At 39.9% G+C, this 22,942-nt stretch overlaps 1 protein-coding gene across 1 annotated transcript in view; it reads left to right on the forward strand.

The window, feature by feature from the left end:
• Nucleotides 1–21,998, forward strand: part of LOC149468210 (putative ATP-dependent RNA helicase DDX60) — a 258,721-nt gene extending 236,723 nt beyond the window's left edge. The window contains exons 35-38 of the mRNA XM_089670346.1: nucleotides 670–812; nucleotides 1,919–2,070; nucleotides 9,009–9,071; nucleotides 20,630–21,998. Coding sequence (XP_089526472.1) covers nucleotides 670–812; nucleotides 1,919–2,070; nucleotides 9,009–9,071; nucleotides 20,630–20,729 — 458 coding nt within the window. The 3' untranslated portion in view covers nucleotides 20,730–21,998. The remainder of the gene's footprint in view (nucleotides 1–669; nucleotides 813–1,918; nucleotides 2,071–9,008; nucleotides 9,072–20,629) is intronic.
• Nucleotides 21,999–22,942: the final 944 nt, after the last annotated feature.

Consider the following 22,942-nt stretch of genomic DNA (forward strand, 5'->3'; position numbering starts at 1 on the left):
TTCTGCGCTGTGCTCTTGCAGTCATTTTTACAGGACGACCATGCCTAGGGAGAGTACAGTGCTAAACTTTCTCCATTTGTAGACAGTCTGTCTTACTGTGGACACATGAACATCAAGGCTTTTGGAGATACTTTTGTAACCCTTTCCAGCTTCATGCAAGTCAACAATTCTTGATCGTAGGTCTTCTGAGAGCTCTTTTCTGCGAGGCATGGTTCACATCAGACAGTGCTTCTTGAAACCAGTAAACCCAAAACAGGTGTGTGTTTTTTAAGGGCAGGACACCTGTCAGCAGTACATCCAATATTATCACACTGATTGGAGTCAAGGTTGGCTCACTCCTGGCTCCAATTAGCTCTGGGAGAAGTCATTAAGCTAGGGCCTCACATACTTTTTCCTCCCTGCACTGTGAATGTTTACATGTTATGTACAATTAAACCATGACAACATCTAATGTTTGTCTAGTATTATGTTCAGCAGACTGTGTTCTTCTATTGTTGTGACTTAGATGACGTTCAGAGCACATTTTTTGCCCAATTCATGCAAAACGGCACGTAATCCCAAGGGGTTCACATACTTTTTCTTGCAACTGTATGCTAAGTATATTTAAAGAGAACCTTTAACATCTTTAACATTTAAATGGCGAATCACTCATCCAGTGCATCCTATCAGGTTTTTCAGGTAAAGAATGCACGGACTCAAGCCTGGTGGATCATCTCATGTCACACTCCAAAGGAAGAAGTGGCATATCCCCATTTGCATGTCTTTCTGGAAATACAGATCATGACTTGATGAAAATGACAAACATAAGCAGTGTAAGTGCCAAAAGAAATGTTCTAAATGGTCACAATCACTAAAAATTTGAATTTATCTCCTGTTTGTTGAAGGACACAGCTTCTAAACACATCTAATCAGAGGATGCGTCCTCCAATTAATACAGAGAATTATTTTTTTGTATATGTAATCTTTGTTTTTGAAGCTATAACATAGTTAAAGAGAAAAAACTGTAGCAGTTAGAATCAGGAGCAGCCAAAAATGAAGGATAGAAGCTGCATGGTTACCATGCACAACTGCTTCAGATTCTGACAGCTCCACTTTTGATAAATTCCCCTCCTTATCTATAAGTGAAATATCCATGAAGCATGAATCACTGCTTATTCTTACATTTGTTCATTTATCTAGAGCTTCTGAGAACTGCAAACAGTCATTTTACTAGAGATAAGGAAAAACAGAAAAACATCTAAAAAGGAGCCAAGGGATGCCCCTGCTGGCTACCTATGAAAAATATGAAATATTCCTATGCAGTCTTCCCTATTTACCTTTTTGTATAATATTGCTAAAACAGTCAGTAAAAGGAGAATTTCTGAGGAAGGTTCTAAATTGGAATTGCCACAAAGAAATATGTCCTTTTAACTATTATGCTTTTTCTATTTAGATGGCATAACTGCATATGAAAAGGCAATTTTTTATTTTTCTTAAAAGGCGCTTGTTTATGTGTTTTTTTATATTAGTAATGAGACTGAGATCATTCTGTATAGCAGGTCCCAGAGTAAGGGGGGAGCGTGTCAGTCACCGCTCTCTGCTCTGCCCCTCCAGCACTCACTGGAATGCTAGACTGTGGAAGGGCCATGAGCGGCTGCCTCAGGTTTTCAGTGGTATGCTGAGAGGCTGAGCCAGTGAATTAGCTATAAAATGCATTGATCAGGGTGCATCTATAGGGCAAGTCAACGATTGTTTTCAGCTGACCTCCAGACCTTACACTTTGCCAAATTCCTCCACTATTGCTAACAAAGAAGAAAATGACTTTTCACAATTACTCAGGAAAATCAGAAAGTCATCAGTATATAATATTTTATTCTCTACCAATGACCAACATATGCTCCCAAAAAGCTAAATTTAACACTTTACTTTACTTCCACAGCTCATGTTGCAAACAGCTCAAATACCTGAAAAGTACATTCCTTTATTACATCTGACAAGAACAGACATTTGTGGAAGAAAAATCTTTCTTAATTCCTATGCTCTTGATTTTTTCAAACATGGCTCCCTAAGGGCAATTGAAATTGAAAATGGGTATGTACTTCTCCAAAAAAATGTTGTAAATGAACTGTACATAAAATATGTGCATAGCCTAAACTTGTATTATATATTAAAGCAATATTATGCCAAAAAAAAATAAATGTAATATATTGCAGCTTACCAATCCTTATATGTTGTGGTTGCATTATTTTTCTTTTTCTATGCTTTTTTACCTTCACCTGGTGATCCAACCAGCAACATACTTCCTGTTTTAGAGTGTCTGTCAGGTTTGCCACTCCCCATTATTTTTTTTATTGAAAATACATGGAACAGAGCATATTTGTTTTTACTGACATCCTGAAATACGACAGAAACTTCTATTATAAACTAAGACAATCGATATTTAAACAGTATAAACAATATGTAAACATTAACAATACTCATAACCAGTAATCTGTCTGACTTTATAAATAAAAACGCAAAACAGAGTTACAAAATGTGAGCAATACTAGGATTATGAAAGACCTGAGGAACCCTGGGATAGAATAGAAAAATAAGTTAGCATGCCATTGCGAACAGTATACATGGTCAGATTTTCAGTAGCAAGGGCTTAAAGGGGTTCATTAAAGAGAATCTGTACCTAGTCTCTATATACATTGCATACATATAACGGTCCTTGTACCCACAAAATATGATGCTCGTCCATTGTATTCGAAGAAGACCTTGACATCTAACAGGTAGTCCATGGTGTGTCCATAGGTGTCTGGTAAGGCCTATATGGGCACAAAATGTTCTGCCAAATGTCGGGCAGACATATGTGGGCACCACTTTTGCAGCATTTGCAGCTCTGGCTTTGCAGAGTGCTCACTTCTCTTGTGCTGTGGTTATTCTTCTCTCCTCAAATGTCTGGCAGCCTTGGTTGATCAACGTGCGCCATGTTGATCGATCTTGTGCCAGGGTTTCCCAGGATCCTCAGAAGTCTGCAGAGGCAGGTCATAGGGCAGGTCAAGAAAAATAAAATATACCTAATTATTGTACCACAACTGACAGCATCAGAGACACAAATATAACCTCAGGACAACGATCATTGAGTCTGTCTTAAAGAAGAGCTTAATTAAAACCAGCAACTGCTGAGACCATAAACACCCTGGTCAGGACTGTATTGTACAATATAATGTATAGAGTGCAGGGGGGCAGGATAAGTACCATACAAAACATCATGTAGAGTGCAGCAGTCAGAATGAACCTCTGTTCACACCAAAGTCCCCCCTTACATCAGGGTTCCAAGAGTCCATCCTTACATCAGAGTCCCCAGTGTTCCCCCTTATACCATAGTGCCCCTTACATCGGAGTTTCCCCTTAAATCAGAGTCTCTCCAGCATTCCCTCCTTATATCACAGTATAAAGAACTCCCCCTTAGATCAGTGCCCACAGAGTTTCCCCTTTAATCAAAGTCCACAGAGTTCCTCCTTACATCAGAGTTCTCCTTATACCCAAGTCCACACAGTTTCTGCAGACTTCCTCCTTACAGCAGAGCCCACAGAGTTCCCTCTTACATCAGGGTCCACAGCGTCCCCCTATACATTAGAGTCCCCCCCCCTATATCAGAGCTCCCAGAGTCCCCTTACATCAGAGTCCCTAAAGTTCCCCTTTACATCTCTGTCTGCAGGGTTACCTCTTACAGTGCAACAGTGATGTAAGGGAGAACACTGTGGACAAATGGAAACTCTGATGTATGGGGGTCTCTGGTCATCAGAGCCCCTCCCCCCCTTACATCAGAGTTCCCCCTTACATTGCGGTCTGCAGCGTTCCCCCTTACATCAGGGGCGGCAGATTTTTCATTACATCAGAGTCCACAGAGTATCTGGCACTGCCTGGCAGCATGTCTAGACTCTGGAGGAGGAAGTTCCAGTCTCCTCATCTAAATGTTGGGGGCATGGCAAGCTGGCGTTTGATGCTGGGCTGTCCTAGCAACCAACCACTAGAGCTGGCAGTCAGTGGCAGGTGGGAGGTGGCACTGCAGCAGCGTCAGGAAAAAAAGAAATAACCAAGAGTTGTAGATGTATAGAGTGGATCTATGCCTCTCCTGGCGCTGCCTCTGGTTATGGTGCAATGTTTTTACAGACATTTTGGGGGTTTATTTACTAAAGCTGGAGAGTCCAAAATCAGACTCCCTTCTGCATAGAAACCAATCAGCTTCCAGGTTTCATTGCCAAAGCTTCATTGAACAAGCTGAGGTTAGAAGCTGATTGGTTTCTATGCAGAAGGGAGTCTGATTTTGGACTCTCCAGCTTTAGTAAATAAACCCCTTTATGTCTGTAACAGACATTCATGCAAGCTGTAAAAATCACAGATTTTTACAAACTGTCCATGAATTTACTGATGGTTGGTAAGGCTTGGGGCAGTGTCTGTGTTCTAGATGAAGTAGTAATGCAGACACCTTTGGATGGCAGCATTGTCCGTCTAGAGGGAGGACAGTAGACTAGCAGATCTAGATGGACTTGACTAACAAATTACTGCTGAACACCAGCTTAAGCATTTACAGCAAACAGTGTTTTTCCTTTTGCCGTAAAGGCCTTACATAAATGAATAAAAGCCGACTATTATAAGCTTCCCTGTCAGTGGTAAATGGTTTGTCTTAACCCTCAAACTGATACTTTGGATAGTTTTGGTCTGTTAAAGTAAGAGAAATAGCTGACTTACTAGCTGGATCACCATATAAAAATAAAGGAAACAAAGCCTAAAAAAATAAAGCTAATGCAACAACCACATCTAAGAATGGGTAAGCTGAAATTGAATACATTTTTATTTTTGTTTTTTAGGCCCCATGCACACAGGACATTTTAAAAATGTTCCTCCTCTTGGCAGCAGTGTTTTGGCAGAAAAGTGACTGACGCTTGTCATAGTTTCTAACACTTTTATAAACGTTTAGGTGCTTGTGCAGGTGTCAAGCACTTGGGTGTTCATTTATTTCATTGAAATGACTTAACACTCACATTGACACACATTTCAGCACGTTTAGATGCATCAGTTGTTTTTTCTGCCAAAACACTTCTGCTCCTGGACACACTGGCCCTGGGGATTTGTTTTACTGCTGATAAACGCAACTGCTACTAAAAGCTTCTAAAAGTCTATGTGTGCATAGGCACATAGGATAACATGGAGGGCTGTTTGGAACCTGTAGAAAAAAAAAACACCTAAAAGTGGCTGAAAAAACGCCCTGTGTGCATGAGGCCTTACCATTGCCTTAAGTAAAAAAAACATAGGTATAGACAAACATAGAAACTGTTAGGTGGAATTTGTGATGTTTGCTTGCTAAGAAATGCATTGTTAAACAAGCTCAGTAGTAAAATTTTGAATGTATTAATATGCATGCGGGTTTTGTTGACTAGGAACCAAGCTCTATTCATTAGAACCGTGCACTGATGATGGTCAAAAGCCATGCATCCATGTATGCAGTTTGGAATAAATGGCCTAATAATATTTGACCTGGTGGTTACCAGTGCTTCAGCATGTTATTTTTCCCAGCCTTCCTTCAAAGGTGCAGCCATTGTCATTGAAAAACTCCACTAATGTTGACCAGAAACAATAATTGGTCAACAGACATCATATATGTAGATTAATTGATCGGCCATTTTTCCATCTATAGACAGCAATAAAAGTTCCTTTTCTCTACTATTCCTATCTGCTTTATCTAAAAAAAATTGGGAGGACTGGTTGCTTTTTATTTATTTTTCAGAGGTGTCTCCTGAGGTATTTGGTAAATGGACATGTTCTCTTGTCTGATTCTGCAAGCCATTTGATTTTTAAAGCATCTATTAGAGCAGTTCCAACTACTTTGGTTCCCTAAAGCAGGGCATACATTATACAATTTTCTTATTCAATTTCCATTCAAGTGCAAGACCCTGTCTGATTTTATACATAATGAAGTTTTTAGGCTTGACCTCATGTTATATGGTTTTGGTAAATGCAAAGGAAATTTGTACCAGAAAATTGTATAATGTATGGCCAGCATTAGTTTAGGTAAAGGCTTACAACATCTTTTAGAATGTATTATTGCAAGACCATTCTTCCAGAAGTGCATTTGTGAGGTCAAGCAGTGATGTCCAGGCCCAGAGTAGGACAAAAAATAGGCCCGAGCATTTTGGACTGAGCAGCCCCAAGCCTGGGAACCCTTTCCTTGGAGCCCGATGGCAGAACACCAGGCCCAGTCATAGGAGTGACCTTTGCGACCATGGTAGTGTCAGTAGGTTTTTATTTTTTAATTTTTTACAATTTTATATTTCATTATTTTTTTACATTATTTTTTGTAGGAGAGAAAGAAGAAAGAAAGTATGAAGCAAAAAGAGAGAAGGAAAGGAAAGAAGGAAGCAGGGAAAGAAGGAAGCAGGGAAAGAAGGAAGGAGGGAACGAAGGAAGGAAGGAGGGAACGAAGGAGAAAAAAAGAGAGAAAGAAATGAGAAGAGAGAGAGAGTGTGGGCGGGGCAGATACAGGAGGAGAGGGCTGGAGGAGGAGAGGCAGAACCAGCTTTCTCTCTCAATCCCATCTGTGGTGGGGACGGGGGGGCTGTCGGCACTGGGCACAGTCTATCCTGCCAGATCCGCAGCAGCAGTTGCAGGGAGGGTTGAACCCAGCGCAGCGCTGCAGGAGATGAGGGGAGAGGCTGCGGGGGGAGCATACAGGAGCCCAGGGCATGCAGGAGACAGATAGGCAGGCCGGCCACGTGGCACATAGAGGAACTGAGAAATGCATGGATCTGTTCCTTTATGTGCCGCCCCTCCTATCCAGGCCGGTGTGCCCTATGGCCAGTCCGGCCCCTGTGGTGATGAAGAGAAGGCTTGGCTTGCAGTCTCTGCTCTAATTCATCCCAAAGGTATTCTATCGGGTTGAGGTCAAAGACTCTGTGCAGGCCATTCAAGTTGCTCCACCCCAAACTCACTCCTCCATGTCTTTATGGACCTTGCTTTGTGCACTGGTGCGTAGTCATGTTGGAACAGGAAAGGGCCATCCCCAAACTGTTACCATAAAGTTTAAAGCATGAAATTGTTCAAAATGTCTTTGTGTGCTGACACCGTAAGAGTTTCCTTCACTGGAACTAAGGGGCCAAGCTCAACCCCTGAAGAACAAATCCACACCATAATCATCACCACTCCAAACCATAACCCCACCAAACTTTACACTTGGCACAATGCAGTCAGGCAAGTACTGTTCTCCTGGAACCTGCCAAACCCAGACATGCATATCGGATTGCCAGACAGTGAAGTGTGATTTGTCACTCCAGGGAACATGTCTTCACTTCTCTAGTGTCCAGTGGTAGCATTCTTTACACCACTGCATCCGACGCTTTGCATTGCACTTGGTGATGTGTGCTTGGATCCAGTCGCTCTGCCATGGAAACCCATTCCATGAAGCTCTCTATGCACTGTTGTGTTAATCTGAAGGCCACATGGAGTTTGGAGGTCTTTAGCTATTGACTCTGCATACAGTTGGCGACTTCTGCGCACTGTGCGCTTCAGCATCGGCTGACCCTGCTCTGTCATTTTACATGGCCTACCACTTCGTGGCTGAGTTGCTGTTGTTTCCGGTTGCTTCCTCTTTGTTAAAATACCACAGTTGACCGTGGAATATTTAGTAGCAAGAAAATTTCACAGATGGACTTATTACACAGGTGGCAACCTATCACGGTACCATTCACTGAGCTCCTGAGAGCAACCCATTCTTTCACAAATGTTTGTAGAAGCAGTCTGCATGCCTAGGTGCTTGATATTATACACCTGTGGCCATAGAGGTGATTGGAACACCTGAATCCAGTCAATGATTTGGAGGGGTGTCCCAATACTAATATAGTGTGTGTGTATATATATATATATATATATGTGTGTGTGTATATATATATATATATATATATATATATATATTACATAAGTGAAAAAAGGCATTGAATGTCTTCTGGGGTTTAGAGGTTTTGCAGGTCATGTTAATCACAGCCCTAATGCATAGTTCACACAAGCAGTGTGTACAGCACACTTTTACCAAGGTTCTTTGCAGCCTTTAAAGTTTCATTCACTTCCAGTTTGAGAATGTTAAAGAAGAATTCCAGGCAAAAAAAAAATTTCTCCCATGCAATGGGGCTATGCCTGCATTGCATGGGTTAACTGCTCAATTTTGTCTTGGGGATTTCAGAACAGTGATATACTTATCTAATCTGCTTATCCTCCGAGCACAAGACCGATCCCTGTTGTTCCTGTTACTCCCCCCCCCCCTCCCCGCATGCTAGCGGTCTTGTGAATGGACGTTCCTGATGTCATTATACTCTGGATGTGAGGATAGCAGGAACAGTCCACCGTTGTATGTGGGGAGGCGCAGGAGAGTATAGCCTTTCGGCGCGCCTCTAGACAAAACGGGCAGTTAACCCATGTAGTGCGGGCACAGCCCCATTGCATGGGAGTACATTTTTTTTTCCTCACGGAGTTCTGCTTTTTAAACACATATCCTAAAGGAAGTGTTGATTGTCACTTAAACAAGCTGCTAGTAGGTTTCAGTAATTTTCAGTCCTATTTAAAGCTTGTTAACAAACTCGTTGAAGCCAACTGGTAATTTGTTTGAAAGTGACAGCACTCCCAACAAGATCTGTGTTTCACAATCCCAAACTGGAACTCTTTAAACCTCAGTTCACACTATGAACTGCATGTGAATCACACCACAACTGCACCACATTCCTGTTCAATTTACATGCAATTCAGTGCGGTGCGATTCAAGCCCATTCATTTTGAATGGGCTCGAATCGCACTGCATCAAACCAAAGTCGTGCATGCAACAATTGTGGAACCGCACTGGAACCAGGTTTTGCACTGTCCAGTTTGAGTTTCCATTCTATGCATGCTTATCAAATCCTGCTCTCTCCTAAGTTTGTCAAAATATTAGCCTCTACACCTTCTTCTTTCCTGACATCAGCCAAGACAAAATTTAAAGCTTGTTTTTTATTTTCTAGGCTTAACTCAGGTGATGCATATTCCAAACTGAAAGACTTCACCCTAACCATAGCATCCATAAGGTGAGGTATCAATTCTACACTATTGAACTATAATTCATTGGGTATATATATATTTTTTTTTGTACTGTTATACTTATTTGCAGTATTTATTATTTATCATACTTGTGATATTGATGTAACCTTTGTTTTTACTAACATTAAAGAAGAACAATAGGAAAAACTTTTTTTTTTCCATTTTGGATAGGGTTACAACCTCTGTCAGGTTTTTTTTTCGCCAGCTGTGTCCCGTTGAAGAGATTTCCATTTACTTCCTGTCCCATAGCCAAAACAGAAAGTTAGAGGAAATCCCTGCAATTTAATGGAATTTGTTGGGTCCCCCAGGTCACCAGAACTAGTGTCCCCGTTGGAATATTTCCCCTCTTTTTCCCTTTAAAATGTAGTGTAGCGCTACCCCTTAAAAGCCACTGAGTATTTTGGGTCCCCTGGTTGCTCTGAGCCTGATTTGGAGCACAACCCCCGGTGACACCACCGTATACCCTTGACAGGAGAACCCGCTGGCTGTGAAACACAAAACAATTTCAGAATTTAAGGTGAACCAATGCTCTGATTGCGTTGAAGTTCGAGAAAAAAGAAATACAAGCACAAAAAAAACCAATAGTAGGTGTGCACAAAAGATAACCACTCTCGAAAACGTAGTCAAAGGGAACATACACAGTACCACTTTAAAGGATACATTCACCGTTTGATCAAAACTAATAAATGTACATTTTTTTGCAGGTAAAAAGTGTGCATTTATTATTTTTGGTTGCAGGAGCCTTTAAATCTCCTGCAGACCTGTCAGTATATCTGCTTGCCCGGGATGTACGGGCAAGCAGATATACTGACAGGAAGATTCAATGAACTATCACAGCGCTCCACAGTGCCATGGTAGTTCATTGAGAACTACAAGCAGACAGTGGCTAAGGCTGTCAGGTCTTGTAGTTCATTCATTCACAGAACACTCTGAATGAATGACGTGACAGTGTGGGCGGAGCTTCTCCCCGTACTTCTGTGACTGGGAGGAGGGGGGGCAGCATGCAGCGGCTGTAGCATTAGGAACATGTTACATGTTCCACCTTAAAAACAGGTGGATCATTTAACATGTTCCAAAAGGTGAACTTATCCTTTAAATAGACCAAATTGTCCTGCAGGACCAGAGTTTAAACATTAATTCCAGCACTGAGAAGTTTTATTTCCCAAAGTCAGCTGAAATAGAATATAAAGAAAACTCGAGCAAACTCAATTGTGAGTTATCAATGACTAGAAACAGGGTTTAACTCTCAAGATGAATTTGCATGTAATAACATCCCCTCTAGCATTACTCCCAGCTATAGAAATAGATTCTTCTGCACGCTTGATGGGACCCTAGTTGGTGCACATTAGAGTTGAAGTCCTCTTGGGTGGAAACAAGATCCCCTTAAAAGGGTCCAGTAGTAAGAGAAGCTTCCCCTAGACTGATGGTAAGAAAAACTGGGGAAAGGTTCATTTACCAAAGAAGATGAATGCAAGAACTGTCACAGTTGAGAAAGGGGTGGGAATAGACTCCCGTAGAATTGAATTCCTATAATTAATCTCAGTTTCCCATCAGGCTCCACTCACACAGTGACAGAGGTCAAGAAAACTACCTCTACAAAACTGTTGTTAGGGCCACTTTGGATTCCCCTGATTTTAGTAAAGTCAGATCAGTATCCTAACAGACTGGGATGCTTCTAGAGCAGTATTTAATAATAAACTCCAATCTAAATTTCCTTACATACAGCAGGTGTTGTACTGCATGAATTTGATGTTTTTCCACTTTAACTGCAGCAATGTCTTTGAATGCAATCTCAAACTCATGAACCTTCCCTGCAGCAGTTCCCTGTAAAAAAGACCCGGTCACCTCTGCTTTCTCCCCATGTTCAGGCTGACTTTCTAAGGTAGTCGCCCTCTTTGATAAGAATGCTATAGAATAAGCAGAGCCAGCTTGCCTAGCTATTCCACACGGGTAGCAGTTTAGGAGACTCTGCCACTGCAAAGTAAAAGGTAATATTTTTTTAAACCAACTAAGTAATGAAATGAGCTTGCAATTTAAAACAGTAAATATTTTTAGTAAAGATATATTTTGAATTTTAACTCCATGTTTTGTGCAGTGTTCTGTTTCATAGTCTTGTACTTAGCGTAGATGTGTTATTCAAATAAATTTAAGGGAGAGAAGTATATCAGGCACTGATAGCCCTTTGGGTCTGGGGTTTTCAGGGTAGAATAATTAATGTACAGGTCTATGTGTTGAAATAGTGAGGAAAAAATGTGGATTTTATTAGTAGGGATTTTTGGCAGTGGGCGTGCTTTACCCCAAGAGAATACAGAGGTGGTGATGGTGTGGCTAACAAAGCCTTCACCATCCTCCTCCTCTTTTTCCTGGGCACAAAGTAGCTTAAAGCAGAGTTCCACCCAGAAGGGTAAGCTCTGCTTTAAGGTCTCATCCCTGGCTTCCCATTAAGGATTGGCACCTTTGGGGAGAGGGGGGGGAACCAGAAGTTTTCTTCCCTCCCCATAGTTTTCTGGGACACGTGAAAGGTCCCAGAAGACTACGGGACCATTCACAAGGTGCAGCACAACTCGTGCATGTGTAGTGGGCACCTGGCTGTGAAGCTGCAAACTGTCACAGCCGAGTGCCCACATTTAAGATGCCAGGGAGAGAGGATGGCCGGTGAAACCAGCTGCAGTGAGGACAACACTGGATCGTGAGAGCTGCTGACTATAATTTTTTTTTAATTTTGACTGGAGCTGCGCTTTAACCACTTCAGCTACGGAAAGTTTTACCCCCTTTATCATCAGGCCATTTTTTGCTATTTGGCACTGTGCTACTTTAGCCGGTTATTGCGTGGTCATGCAATGTTATAGCCAAATTAAATTTATATTATTTATTTTACACAAATAGAGCTTTCCTTTGGTTTTCATCACCACTGGGTTTTTTATTTTTTGCGATATTTAAAAAAAATATATATTTTACTTTCTGTTAAAAAATATATCCAGTAATAAATGTTTTAAAAAATCAAATTTCTTCATAAATATTGATAAAAATGTATGCTGTTATGTCTTTTGTAAAATATCCCAATAAATGTTTGTATATATATATATATATATTTTATACTACTAATGGCAGTGATCAGCGGCTTATAATGAGACTGTGATAGTGTGGCAGGCAATCTTACCCAAACTGACGCTGGGGGAGAACTGACTAACTGCAACTGACATCACAAGTGATGCTAATACAATGATCAGTGATAATATTATACATTGTCGCTGTAAGAACGACACTGGTTGGGAAGGAGTTAACATCTAGGGCAATCAAAGGGTTAAATGTGTGCCTAACAATATGTAATGTGTACTGCTTTTATTATTATTATTATTATTATTATTATTATACAGGATTTACATAGTGCCAACAGTTTGCTCAGCACTTTACAATATACAACATGCTTTTACTAACATCTCTTTGTTTCCTATTCGTGCTTTGCAGGAATAGGAAACAGAGATTGTTCCCTTTTTACAGAGCCCTGTGTTGATTGTTAACACAGGGCTCTGGGCTGTGATTGGACACAGCCGATCATGAGGTCCCGGCCATGAATAATTTGCTGGGACTTGCTGACAAACTCCCACTGTGTACAATCACAGCGGGTGTCATTGGGGGACACACATGCTCAGGCCCTATACCTAGAAGCAGGCATGCCTGTCCACAGTACATTGTGGTCTTCAAGCGGTTAAAGTAATTGGAAGCTAGTAAAGTGCCCTGTTCTGCCTCCTCATTTATAGCTACTTCTGCAGTTGCCCCTCCATCTAGCATGTAGCAGTTGACTAAGTTTTTTTTAACACAGTATCAGCCACTTGATACAAGCAAATAACTGCATCTGAGGTTAAGAAAGAGAGAAGTGAATTATAGAGGGAGGTGAAGCCAGGCACAGATGTATCTGGGACTGCGTCCTAAAACCAAGTTGGCTCCATTGATGGTGGGTTACGGGGGGGGGGTTCTGACTGTACACTTGGGTGGCAGATGTAACAGAGGAAGAAAGTGAGGGAGAGGCAGAAGAAAGTCAGTGAGAGGATGTCATTTAGGGACCGGTCGCAGATGAGTGGAGGGAACGGGCATTCTATTCAGCACATGTACTATAGACAGCACTAAGCCTTGCAGCAAATCTGTATTTTTCTTAATTCAGTCTGTGAAAAAGACAATTTTTGCTTGTGGTTGCAATCTGTTTAATGCTTCAGAAATTCTGCCCTGTTCCAATGAAGACTTAAAAACTGTGGTGCAGTTCTGTTCCATATTTATATTTTCAATTGTACACAAAAATTCATTGCCAATAGCTCACAAATTACAGCCTGCACAGCCTGTGGGGCAAATCTCTCCCTCAGAAATAGTGACTTAACCAAAAAGGCTTCAAAGGTGTGATTCAAATTACTTCTGTTTTTTTCATATTTAAGTGTATTTCCTTTAAGTGTATTTCCACTTTTGCAGTCAAATTTGAGAAAACCCCACTCTATAGTCTTGAATTAAAATTTACGGAGGTCCAGTTGGTAACATTTTCTTCCAACGTAGGTCCAAATCTCATGTTTGCACTATAATACAACACAGCCCCCTTTTACATCACAGTCCCCCCTGTACATCATCGTCTTCATCGTCTTCAGCCTACCCTTCACATCTTAGCCCCCTCTTTATATCACTGTCCTCAGCCCTCTCTTTACATCATAACCCCTCTGAACATCACAGCCCCCCCTTTACATCAGTGTCCACAGTCCCCCTTTAAATCCCAGACCCCCTTCACATCACAGTCCCACTCCTCTTTACATCACAGTCCTCCCTTTAAAGCAGTCCAACAGTATCCTCAGTTTCCCTTCACATCACAATGCCCCTTGGGTTGCTGCTGCTATATGTAAACCATTGAATAATGTAAAAGTAAACTAAATTATTCCACATGAAATGTGTGTGATGCCGCAAAACGATGTCTCTGATGCTGACCCTAAGAATTGTAAAACCATGTACATGTTTGAGGCTTCCCACAATGTCATTTAAATGAATTGTGCATTTCAAATAATGACCTTTTAACTGCTTCCCGACCGCCCTATAGCAGAAATACTGTCGCATGAGTTTTCGTGGGCGGGGGGGGGGGGGGCACACGTGCCTCCGCCGACCCGCAGGTGCCGTGATTTGATCCCCAAGGGATCAGTAATCCGATTTAGGCCAGTGATGGTAGGCCTAAGTCAGATTATCGATCACTGTCCTATCAGGGATCTTCCTGTACCTGTGTTTACACTTACACAGGTACAGGAAGTGATGAAATCTTCTCTCTCTTGGCACATTCTGTCCCAGAGAGAGAAGAAAGAAGACCCATGTGAGTAAAAGCACTACACAATTTCAGTTAGAACACTTTAGGACACATTTAAACCCTTGATCGCCCTCCAGTTAACCCCTTCACTGCCCTGTCATTAGTATAGTGTACAGATTTTTTACTGATCACTGTAATAGTGTCGCCGGCGACTTCAGATAGCGTTCGCATCAGATTGGGTCAGTACACCAGTAATCACATTTAACCCCTTGATTGCCAGGAACATTCTCACATACACAGTAAACCTCCATTGCTAGTGTATTGTCAGAACGGATCAATATCTTTGATCAGATCAGCACTATACCAGCGTTCACATTAGCATAGTGTCCCCAAAAACGCAATGTTAGCAGGACCGGCATTACACACAAAACCGCAGTGTTCGCAGAATTAGGCCTGATCTCTGTTAGCACTTGCCAGTAAATTTTTTTGTAGCGGTTCAAGCAGTACCTGACAGCCAGGTGCTCTTTTTTCCGTGAGTCACGTTAGGTACCTATAAATTTAGTGGTCAAAATATCAATGGAAAGGTACTCTAGTGAAGAGGCTTACAGGATTCTGAGCATGTCAGATGAGAGCAAATGGTAAGACTCACTGACACAATCAGCCTCAGAATACGAACCTGCTGACAGCAGCGGCACCCTGACAGATAGTTCAGATGATGGAAAAGAGGTCCCTGCTAAGATCAGGCATACCTGACCCCGTTCCCAGGTTGCTGAGATGTTACAATCACATGATGACTCTCATATGCTGCAAAGTGCTAGTACTAGCGCCGCTCTACCTTTTGGTGAACTGGCGAGCTCCAGCAGCCTAGTACATCCTGGCCTTTCACATACCAGCACTGCAGTATCACTTGGTGAGGTAGCGAGTCCCATAAGTACAGCACAAGCTGGTGCGGTGGCGAGCACAAGTAATGTCCCAAACCCACCAAGAATTTGCGCACAGACCCGTAGAGCCACTAGTGTCCTTCCGGATGTGCTAGCGAATCCCAATTGGCAGCCCACAAATTCTGTAGCACCCTACTTCCCCCATTCACTGCCCAATCTGGGATTCAGGTGGAAACAGCAAATTTAACTACTCCCCTTGATTTTTGGACCTGTTTTTCACGGAAGATCTGTATGCATTGATTGTGGATCAAAGCAATTTAAATTCACAACAGTTTATCGCCGCCAACCCAAATTCAAACCTTGCCAGACTCATGGAAACCCATTACGGTTTCTGAATTTAAAGTTTTTTTGGGCCTAACCCTCAACATGGGCATTACTAAAAAATTAATTGCGGTTATATTGGTCCACAGACCCGATTCATCATATGCCTGTGTTCTCTGCTGCCATGGCCAGACATAGATATGAGAGTATAATGCATTTTATGCATTTCAACGACAATACACTCTGTCGTCCTGCGTACATGAATGTTGACCCTGTGCCAGCATGTAAACAGCTGCTGTAGCATGCATGTGAGGTATTGCCGCAAACGTCAGATCAAGGGCAGTAATTCTAGTAGTAGACCTCCTCTGTAAATCGACAATGGTAACTTGTAAAGGCTTTTAAAGCGTTGCCTATGAATATTAAAAATGTATGCAGTTTGTCCCCATTGCACAGGGCATGCGCAGTTTTAAAGCATGTTATGTATATATTTTTTTAAATTTGCGTTTGAAAAATCGCTGCGCGAGTACTATGTGGCATAAAGAATTGAAGCACCCACCATTTTATTCACTAGGGTATCTGCTTTAAAAAATATATGTTTGGGGGCTGAAAGTAATTTCCTAGCAAAAAATACAGGTTTTTTCATGTGAACAAAGTGTCAGAAAAGGCTTGATCTTCAGGTGGTTAGAAGAGTGAGTGATGTGTGGTATAAACTTCTTTTTTTTTATATTTCAAAACCTTGTGAAAAAAATGAGATCTGCAATATGCTCATCATGCCTCTTTTTAAATTCCTTGGGGTGTCTACTTTCCAAAAAGGGGTCATTTGGGGTGGTTTGGTGCTATCCTGGCATTTCAGGGCCTCCGAAACTGTGATAGGTAGTGAGAAAGTGAAATGAGGAAGTTGCGCACCTTCAAGGCTTTCAAAGTGGTCATTGGATTTCAGGCTCCCAAAAATTCTCAGACATGTGGTATCCCCATACTCGGTAGAAGTAGCTGAATGTATTTTGGGATGTAATTCCATATGTACCCATGGCTTGTGTGAGCAATATATTGTTTATACAGTTTGTAGATGCTTTGACTTTCACACGAAACAATCAATATACACTTATTGGGATTTTTTTTACCAAAATCATGTAGCAGAACACATTTTGGCCTACATTTATGCTACAATTTGAATTTTTTGGATATTTTTTATGACAGAAATGAGAAAATAGTTAACGCAAAAAATAAAAAGCGCACAGGTGATCAAATACCACCAAAAGAAAGCTCTATTTTGTGAAAGGACATAAATTTTGTTTGGATACAGCTTTGCCTGACCGCGCAATTGTCAGTTAAACTTGTGCAGCGCTGTATAGCAAAAAAATGGCGTAAATTGCAGTATTTATACCATAGTTTGTAGATGCTATAATTTTCACACAAAGCAATCAATATACACTTATTGGTATTTTTTTTTACCAAAGACATGGAGCAGAATACATTTTGGCCTAGATTTATGACTAACTTTGAGTTTACTATATATTTTTTATAGCCGAAAGTAAAAAATATAGTTTTTTTCAAACTTTTTGGTCTTTTTCCTTATAGCATGAAAAATAAAAAGCACACAGGTGATCAAATATCACTAAAAGAAAGCCTTATTTGTGTGAAAAAAAACAAATACATTTTGTTTGGGTACAGTATTGCATGACCGCGTAAGCTCCAGTTGAAGTAGTGCAGCACTGAATAGCAAAAAAAGGCCTGGCCAGGAAGGGGGATAAATCCTCAGGAGGGCAAGTGGTTAAGCTACCTGAAAAGACCCCCACCCTGTTGAATAATAATTAAAATTTTTGGCAGCAGATTTTTATCAAGAATGTCCTGGTACATTTTTACATTCATCCTTCCTTCAATGATATGAAGTTTGCCAGTACTGAAAAACAGCCCCACACCATGATATTCCCACCTCCAAAAACTTCACTGTTGGCATGGTGTTTTTGGGGTGAAGTGCAGTACCATTTGGTATCCAAAGAGTTCAATTTTGGTCTCATCTGACCATACTATATTCTCCCAGTATTTCACAGGCGTGTCTAAATGTTGTGCAGCAAACTTTAAATGAGCTTTAACTGGATTTTTCTTCAGCAATGGAGTCTTGTGTGGTGAACATACATACAGGCCATGGCAGTTGAGCGCATTACATTTTTTTATTTTCTTTGAAACAATTGTACCTGCTAATTCCAGGTCTTTCTGAAGCTCTCCACAAGTGGTACTTGGCTTTTGGACAACTCTTCTAATAATTCTTTTCACTCCTCTGTCAGAAATCTTGCGAGGAGCACCTGGTCGTGGTCGGTTTATAATGAAAATATGTTCTTTCCACTTCTGGATTATGGCCCCAACAGTACGCACTTTGGTTGCGAAGGTCTTAAGAGAGATCTTTACTTTTACCCATCATGAGATTTCTTGTGTAACACCTTTTTATAGGCCATCAGTTGACACTGAACCAGCTGATATTAATGTGCACTGACAAGGAGCTGGATCGCTTTCTAGTTACTAATAGATTTCAGCTGGTGTCTTGGCTTTCCATGCCTTTTTGCACCTCCCTTTCTTCATGTGTTCAATACTTTATCCCTGTGTCATTCCATTTTTATTACACATAACTTAATTTCTGAACTTATTTGCTTTGGTTTCTTCATATGTATGAATTGCATGGGTTGTTGCCAACATGCAGTGAAAATTTTATGTCAGTAGCACCTTTAGAAATATATTTATTGAGGAAAATGGTGATGTGTTCAATACTTATTTTACCTGCTCTGTGTGTATGTATGTATGTATGTGTGTATATATATATATATATATATATATATATATATTTTAGTATTGGTACATATCCCACAGGGCTCTGCCCACCTCCCCTTACCCTTTGTTTGACAATTCCTTGCTTGTTAGCCCAGAAAATAGGCATTACTGATTTCTAAGATTTGGCTTCTGTTGACTGTAATGGGGTTCGCATTCAGAACACATTCCTGTGTTCACTGAACATGTGTTGAACCAAACCTTACTTATTAGCTGGAAATGTAATCTAAGCTACTGATATCTTATGATAATGTATTGTCGTTTGAATATTGCATTATTACACTTTTAGTTCCTAAAGATAGTTACAACATTCTATTTTTTTCTTTCTCTTGCTGTTTGGAATGCACCACTTTACAATTATAAATTATAATCCTTTATGTGCTGAAAACACCCTTTTTCAATTTAATTGTTGAAATAAATTGTGCCAGGCTGTGCTTCCACAGTGTACCTTGCAATTCACAGATGCTTTTCAGAATAAGAGTGACTGTAAAAGCATAGAATTTTTATGCCTGCCCAAGTCCTGCAAAAACCCTGTCCAAAAAACGCTGGTGAAATATTGTAATGTAATAAAAAGCAGAAATGAGGATCATGGAAAAAGTAGTTTCCCAGAGCACACACCACTAGTCAAGGATGTGAGGTCTTTCAATTTTTACTTTTAAATGATATTTTCTGGGTTTGCAAAAGTATCAGCTGCATATAAAATGGATTTATGATTTGTGTGAAACTGAAAATAACTGTGCCCAGAGTTCAGCTTTAACAAATCTTTCAACATGTCCAGGTAAAATGCATTTGTGAATTAATTATTAGTAAGATACTTTTCTGGCATTATGGTCCCTTTAAAAAGTCCTGCACCTAAATCATGAAAGCCTTATGACAGTTTTGTTAGGAGTTTCGACATGTGCAACAGATTCGGGTTGTTTTTATCTGTGCTACTTTCACAATGGGCCGCTATTGCTGTGACAAATTCAAAAAGAAAACTGGAGTTAACTGAGATCAACTCTACCTGGTATATGGGCCAAAGTGCTCAGAGTGGGGCCACAGTGTTTATACTTCTTTGCATGCACCATCCCGTACCTCACCCACTGGTAACTTGTTATGATGCTGTTAGCTACACATCATCATTGGTTGCTAGAACACTGCCAGCTGCACAGCATCACTAGTTGCTAGAATGCTGCCAACTACACAGCTGACAGCACTCTAGTAACCATTGATGCTGTGTAGCTGACAGCATCCTAGCAATTAGTAATGCTCTGTGGCTCAGTGGTCTAAGAATGCACTAAGGATGCATTGTCTGCAGCATGAACACTTCTGCCTCAGTGCTGTCCTCCTCCATGGCTCCATGTAATAATTTCATGTACCTGTTTCTAACTGGTACAAGAATCTGTTGCAGCCACTGACATTTGTCACACGGAGGTTTGACACAATTCTAAAGAGTGTCTGTGATGTTATTAATGAATTCCAGGCATTATTTCATGACAATGGCATGCCGTGTTGCTGGTGAAATGTGGCATCATGACTGTTCTGTCTCTCCAATCTAAGCATTGAAAGTGTGATCTATGTAACTTACAGTTATGATGAGATAGCAATAACTCCAATCTTAGTTGAATAACACAGGCAGTGACTCGATCAGATGACCCCTTGTAGATCTTGTGAAGTTTATTCCATAAACTGAGAGAATCTTACAACAATGAACATCACATAGTTTAAAAGATCATAATGTGATCTGCTTCATGACATGAGGTTTGAAGCTGAAATGCATTACTGGGAAAAAGGGTGGAGCTATCTATACAGCATGAACTAAATCAAAGGAAAGGGAGGAGCAGAGGCAAAATACAAAGAACACTTGAAGCATATGACAGTCATGTGAAACATGACAATGGCATAACCTTAAAATACACAAACTCTTCATAAAAACCATTGTATTAAGTTTCACTCCAGATTGCAAAGCAATGGATACAATTCTTTGTAGTTTTGGAGTTCTGCTTTTGTTTACAAGAAAACTATTACTATAAATAAGGCATTACTTAACCTGTTAACATAAATCTTTTGAAATAAATTAATATTAGTGGCTTCTTAACTTCCTTCATTCCTGCTTTTATTCACACCTGAGCCAGGCAAACACCTTTCAAAAAAGATCAAAACTAAAAAAATAAAAAATAAAAACCCAAACATTTTCGCTGGTTTGGCATGTCTTTGTCCACAAGTTATAATGAATGATATTAGTAACCTGTTTCTATTTTCTGTTTCCCTGCAGTGTATCCTTGAAAGAATTGTGTGAAGATGAAAATGACCCAGTTACCTTGGCATTTGACCAGCTGAATAAAATGTATTATAAGAAATTTAATTGTGTGTAGATAACAGCATTTCCAGCAAGAAAGCAATGAAAAATAAAAAGTAAAATTTGTATCAACTAACATAACTATTAGAAACTAGCAATCAAGCCAAGCCTAAAAAAAGTATAGCAATTGGATTTGTGAGATGACTATATAGAAAATGATACAATTTTAAATTTTACATTACATTTGTTTTACAACATAATGGTCAATCTAGGAAGTTATCTATGGCTCTTGACTCTTCCAAGAGACATCAGTTTGAATTACTCTTCAGATACACATGGAAGCAAGAAATATACAAAGCTCTTGTCCGTTTTGGTCACCATTTTCATGCAGGTTATCTGTTTCCCCTCTTCTGTTGAAATCTCTCTGGCATGTCAAACAATAACAAAGTCTTTTTATGCCTTTTTAAGGGCTTGTAACTTGGATTCCCAAAAGTGCTGTCTTTTAACAGTTCAGAAACTGCTACCCCACTGGAGTAGGCACACCATGCCCCATATCTTACAGTGCATTACTAAAATGCAGGCCATGAGCTGGAGCCTGCATTGCCCTAACAGCTAGAGCTCAGTGGTTGGAGGAGAACCAGCCACCTGACTTTGATAGTCCACATGCCTTAGTTCTCCTTTGGGATTTTGTGTTCTAAAGGAGTTGGAGAGTTAGGCAAATCACTGCTTTATAAATCAGCCCCAAACCACTTGATTGTTTAGAACAGCTTTCTGCTATAATAATTTTAAAAAGGGTTTCCTAAAACCTGACAATAATTTCAAGGGTTCCTAAAGCATTAAAAAGGTTTAAAGAGGTTGGTTAATAACCCTTTTCTAACACTACACTGTTGTCTTCATTGCAACTTAAACTCATACTAAACTCATACTAAATTCTGTAGTATGATGTGCCTGTAACACTTTGATCTTGACTTTGTAATGTTCTAATTAATTTATCACTGTTCTAAATATTTAAATGAAACAAAATATTAAAACAGTTGGTGTAAAATGTACAAATATTACTCTGCACATGAATATCATCAACATTTTAGAAGGAAAGTTTACATGTTTTTAAAAGAAAGTTAAATGTATTTTTAATTTTATGTTTACCTTTTTGAATAATTCTTTATTTTGCAAGTCCCCATGTATTCTATGAGACTGATTTTATAACTGGTACAAGTTTCTACAATAAAAGTTGCATTTCAGAATATAAAGATTATCAGCAGGTGATGGGAAAACGTGGAGGGGCAACTCTGCATGTTTCATTGATTTTGTTGTATTGTATGAGAATAAAATAAGTTAGGCATGATATTGTTTCCCAGACTTGTTTAATACATACTTGGAAGTCATTTACATATGTACAAATAACCTATGGATTTTTCAGAAAGTCACAAGGAGGACCGCTTATAATAACAGCATCATACATACTGCAAAATGAAAATACAGACAACTGGACCACTTAGATATTCATTTGTGAAATGTTAAATACAGTCAAGCTTAGTTTATGCACCTAAAGACAAAACGTTTTTTTTTTTATTTATTAGCTATCTGTCTCCCAGACTTCATTTATAATTGCTTTTAGGGCATTTATAATTGCCTTCTTCTTGGGTTGCCACTTGTCAAGTATTCTACTCACCTGGTTGGCAATACTGGGACTTGTTACTGGTGTTATTAAAACGATTCTAAAGGCTAATTTTAAAAATAATATGTCATACTTACCTGTTCTGTGCAATTGTTTTGCAGCCAATATTCCTGGCCCTTCCCCCCTTGAGCAAGCCGTTATGTTTGATCTGCTGAACTGATCTGCTGTTGTTTAGATTGAATCCACTGTATCTGTTCTATCAGATCAGAATCATACAAGGGGCTGGTTAATCCACCTTTGCCTTTACCCAATGGGGCAGTATCCTTTACCTCCCTTTATTAGTCTTATTAGGCCTGGAAAACTTGATTATTCCTATAGTCCCCTAAATCTCTTAAAAACTTCTCTCTTAACATGTTTTATTTCTTGATTAATCCTATTTAAAATAGCATATGTTGTTTTTGGTAACCCTTCATAATCTGGAAGGTCCAGCACTTTATCTTTTTATTCATCAATTTCAGCATTAATTTTATTAATTTTCTTTTATTTCTGTTTCAATGGAAATTTTACTTTTTCCAACTCTTTCTGAATCTTTCATCATGTGAGTGTACTAGTTATTTAAAGTGTTACTTTACCCACAACAGTAAAATCAGTCTGTATATGCAGTAAAGCAT

Source organism: Staurois parvus, unplaced genomic scaffold (genome assembly GCF_062004578.1).
Source record: "Staurois parvus isolate SC_StPar_1 unplaced genomic scaffold, SC_StPar_1.0 ptg000090l, whole genome shotgun sequence".
NCBI lineage: Eukaryota > Metazoa > Chordata > Amphibia > Anura > Ranidae > Staurois > Staurois parvus.